General features: G+C 44.3%; 1 protein-coding gene across 1 annotated transcript in view; it reads left to right on the plus strand.

The window, feature by feature from the left end:
- Positions 1-481: 481 nt before the first annotated feature.
- CFAP161 (cilia and flagella associated protein 161) overlaps positions 482-4913 on the plus strand; it is a 17445-nt gene continuing 13013 nt past the window's right edge. The window contains exons 1-4 of the mRNA XM_019504104.1: positions 482-602; positions 842-931; positions 2646-2884; positions 4111-4195. Of these exons, the coding sequence (XP_019359649.1) occupies positions 528-602; positions 842-931; positions 2646-2884; positions 4111-4195 (489 nt within the window). The 5' untranslated portion in view covers positions 482-527. The remainder of the gene's footprint in view (positions 603-841; positions 932-2645; positions 2885-4110; positions 4196-4913) is intronic.

Genomic DNA, 4913 nt, shown 5'->3' on the forward strand with positions numbered 1-4913 from the left:
GCAGGGTGCTCTGAGGGAATCTGAGGCACAGAGGGAAGCCCCAAGCGCCATCAAAAGCCCTGTTGGTTGAAATAAGTTTCATATCTTAAGGATCTGCGTTTTGATTTGACTAGGGGTGAAATCTTTGCAGTTAGAGTTCAGATCATATTTTGCAAGACACTGAGGGAATCAGGGCTAAGACTGGAGGACCCCAAGGGGGCAGCGCGTCCACGCTGGGGTGCAAATGGCTTCTCCAGCAGTAGGGAGCAGCCCCATGACGGCTGGGGCGTGTGTGCCAGCACCTCCCTCCCTCCACTGCCGTGCTAAAAACGTCTTTCGTGCACCCTCCTCTTGCTGAGGCCCGCCCGGAGGCTGCCCTTTATCTCCTTCTCCAACTGCCTCCGCATGCCCCGCCCCTTCCCCGCCTTCTCGCTTCCCATTGGCGGACGCGTCCCTCTCTGACGCCCAATCCCGGCCCGCAGCGGTTCCCATGGCAACCGTACACTCAGCGGCCCGGGTCGCGCGCGCTGTGGAGTCACCCTGGCGCCATGAGCGGCCGCGGCTACAGCTACAGCGCGGGGGTGCTGGTCGGCAACTGGAACGAGGACGTGTGTCTGGAGGAGGTACCGGAGCCGGCCCCCGCCACCTGCCGCCCCGGGGCCGAGCGGGGAGAGCATCGGGCTGCTGCAGGGCGGCCGAGCCCGGGCGCAGCTGCGCTGTAGCTGGGGAAGGAACTGGGAGGCAGGGGCAGGGAAGTGGGATGGGGTTAGGGGGTAGCTTCCAGAAGGCCTTTCCCCAAAACATAGGAGCCTTGTCAAACCTGGCAGAGCCCCGCTCACTCTCCCCCTCTGTGTGGCAACAGGGCCTTCTGAAAGACTTTCTGCACAAGAGGGAGCGAGGAGAACTTCTGATCCAGAAGTCGCGGAGCCTGAAAAATAACCTGCTGAAGAAGGTAACGGTTTCTCCAAGCCAGCCCGCTCGTTCTGGACCTCAAACACAGTAGACATGTGCAGCCCTACTCAAGCCGTAACAGATGCTATCCCCCCCACCTCCCCTTTGTTGCCCTTGTATTGCTTTGGGACAATCCTCCAACCCCCCCCCGCCCCGCTCCCATTTGTTGCTTTGGGACAAACATGACTTACCTGCATGTCGGTTAAGCGAATACAGGCAGTCCTTGGACTTACAACACAATTGGTTCCTGAAAACTACATCTTAAGTTGAAATGTCATAACTCGGAACCAATTTTCTCATAAAAAACAATGTTATAAATGGGGGGTTGGTTCCTGTACCAAGGCCCGATACCCTATTTTCACTAAAAATACCCCCAGATCAATTATAGATGAGTAATATAGCTACATTAATGTCTTTATATTGTAAATAGCAATCATATTGATTTGTAAGGACTTCTTTGAGGTGACTTTGCTGGACTTTTTGAAGGGCTCTTGGCTGGAGTCTTCTCAGGCATCCTGGCTGCACGTTTTTTTGGAGTCTCGTCTGCTTTCTTAAAGAAAGTGTCCAAGGAAGTTTGGATAGATGTTCTCCAGGGAGATGAGCGATGCAGTGACCTTGTTCGCTGGCATGGCATTGCATCGAATCAAGCTTTGTAAAGTCAAAACTGACATCATAAAGTTGAAACAGGGTGTCAATTTATAAATGTTGTAAGTGCAAAACATCGTAACTCCAAACGCTGTAAGTTGAGGACTGCCTGTACACTGCTTACGGGCAAAGCATCTTTCAGCACCACTGCCTGTTTTGTCATTCTACTGAACTCCAGTTCAGGGAACAGGAACTGTAATTATTTCCTTTGTAAGAAATTGTTTTCCATGTCATATTTTCATAGACATTAGGGGCTGATTGTTTCTGAAGCAGCTAACGGGAAGCTGCTGTCCACAGGCTGCTCTGGGAAGCCTTGAAGATGACAGGATCTAGTCACCCTAGGGTTTCTCTCCTGTTATTTTCAAGGCTTCTAAGGATGCTATTACAAGCCTTTGAAAATGAAGGGAGCGGGTTAGTTTCAGGACTGCTTATACTGAAGAACTGAGGGAGCTGTAACCGCTGTTCACTGAGCACTGTGCGCCATCAGCAGTGTGCTATTAAGGGCTGCGTTAGAAGAAAGGAGGGTTATTTATTTATTTTTTTGTGGGAGGGAGGATAGTATCTCTTATTGGAGCAACTGGATAACTGGGAGAGGTATTACACATGTTTTCAAGCAAAGTGCCCTTCTTCAGGTCTGGGAAAGAAGCAGAGACCACCAAAGCTAAATACCAGCTAATACAATGCATTTTGTTTCAGTTCGTTTCAGGGCTTCTATTATTTTTCAAGGTTTCTAAATAGCAGTCCCAAACTAACTGTTAGAAGCTTTAAAAATGAGGGGAGCTAGTCAGTTTGAGGGCCACTAATACTACAGCACCAACACTGAATACTCAGCTGTTTACAGTAAGTGTGTCTAAGTGCATAATACAAAGGCTAAAAACACAGTAGTCCCAATACAATGTACTTCATTTAAGTGTGTAGCGCTGGGACTGAAAAAAGGCTATGCAGTTGAATGGAGTATGGTGTATTGGGACTACTGTGGTTTGTTTTTGAAATTCTTTTCACGCTCAGAACAGAAGGTCAGTCTTTTTAATCAAATCATTTTATACTGAAATATGTACATCTTAAATTAGATCCCGCTATCCATTTCTAAGGATGGATTTGTTCACTTTGGAGACACTGTGATGCTTGTGAACCCCGATAACAACAAATCACCTATGGAGAATTACCCTGCAGTGTGCGGCAATCTATCTCTGGCAGTGCTTCCAGATGAAATAGCAGTGCATACAGCCGATTCATTACAAGCCCCCTGTGAAGTGAGCGCCATCAAAAGCGTGAACCCTGTTGGTCGAAATACATTTCGTATCTTAAGGTTTGGTGTTTTGATTTGAGTAGGGGTTAAATCTTTGCAATAAGAGTTTAGATCTCATTTTGTGAGGTAGGCAATGAAGTTTGGTGAGATTTAAATTAGCATATAGAGTAATATTCTGCTTATTTCAGATGGATGACTTAACTTTTATTACTCAGCTATGCTTCTATACCACTTGAACCAGTAATTCCAATGAAGTCATCAAATTACAATCAGTGTAAAACTGGTGAGAGCGCTGAATCAGGCTCACTTTATTTTTACTAAACTATCAAATAGCTTTAGATTCAGTAAATGGCCAGCTTTTTATTACTACAGAGCCAAACATCAGTCGTCAAAACATTTCCAAATATCCAATAGTAATCTCATAAGTACATTCTAAGCATTAGTTATTTTTTCTGATCACTATTTTGCATATAAAGATCCTGACACATGATTGTTACATCTTACATCTTTCCTGCTTATGTGCAGGCACACAGAATGTGCACAAGGCCACTCTGTCACTAAATGTACACAATGTGGACTGTTATCTTTCTATAGTTCCTGAAAATGTTACAGATGATGATGGCACACTTAGATTGGAAACTGTTTAGGATAGAGAGACTGCCTTGTTGCTAAGAACAAGCATAGAAGGGTTGTAACCTGTGACTAGGCTGCATAGCAGTACCTACATGCATATATTTAACAAGAACAGCAGTAGCTAATATTACAACCTGTTCTCCACAAGCCTAATTCAGCAAAGTCCAATGGACTTAGGCAAAATTTAGGTACCTTTATTCTAAACCTGTGATTCAAAAACTCCATGGTCAGCTGTTGCCTATCCTTAGAGGTTCCTGTACTTGATAGGTACTTCATTCTAACTGTACATTTTCCCCATGTGCCTAGAGCTGTGCCTCTAGGTAGCCAATCACACCACAGACAGAGATGTTGAGGTTGGTCAGTATAACTGTATTGCCTCATTTCCAGATCTGCTGTGAGCAAGGAGGAGTAGTGTAGACATAACCTAAGAAAATTAAGTGTTGCCCTCCTACTGATATTTAAACATCCTACCTCCTTTATGCTTTTTCAAAAATCACAGCCTGGACTGATGTCTTTAAAAAAAAATCCAACATTTCCTAATACATTTCACAGCAATAACCTTAATAAGGCTCACCTATAAGAAAAACAGTTCTAAGCACAAAAAAGAATCACTGCAGATTTCATATTTATTTTTCCCCCCTCTGTTTTAATAGCACAGAAGGAAATTCAATGGGTGAACCCATTAGATTTGGACAGAATTTTGGTCTGGGAGCAACAGGGGGTTTTGCAGATCAAATGGTAAGTCAGAACACGTGTAGACTACAACTGGAGAACATGTCTGTACTGTAAAATTCAGTTACTGTAGAGATTCCATGCACTGTTTTTTCCTGCAAGAATATATGCAGCAGTTATACTAAAAATGAATTGTGCTGAACCTGTGGCAATCAGTGTGCTGAGAAGAAATAATCTATACATAGTAGGTCACTCAAAATTATTATAGTGCACACACATTGGCCAGATATCCCAGGTTTGCAGAACAGACCTCAGGTCAGATTTTAATGTAGATTACTCCTTCGTAACTGCAGAGCAATTCCAGTGAAAACTGCACCCGTATAATTGTGATAAGAATCTGGTCTCTTTTCTTGAGCAGTAAGAGTGACTGCCATTTTGTCATTGCATAGCATCCCAAAAAACTGCAGCACAGTAGCACCTCTCACAACAATTAAACCATCTGTTTTCATCCTACCAACATCAGAGTTGTTCACAAGGGAAGTGAAGTTCTTTTCCCGCATGCTGAACAAAAAGAAGCACGCTGCACAAATACTTGAAGCAGTCTCTGGTTGGGAGATGAGGGCCAGATCTTCAGCCCATCTTAACTTCCCTTTTTACACTACTCCTTAAACAAGCAGCAGGGAATTTCTTTATACAAAACACAGGTCGAAAAACCTTCCTGTCCTTTAATCCAAAATACTCTGTTTAGAGATTTTTACTTTGTAAGGTTATGCCTCAACATATG

Source organism: Gavialis gangeticus, unplaced genomic scaffold (genome assembly GCF_001723915.1).
Source record: "Gavialis gangeticus isolate Ggan-Ray unplaced genomic scaffold, GavGan_comp1, whole genome shotgun sequence".
NCBI lineage: Eukaryota > Metazoa > Chordata > Crocodylia > Gavialidae > Gavialis > Gavialis gangeticus.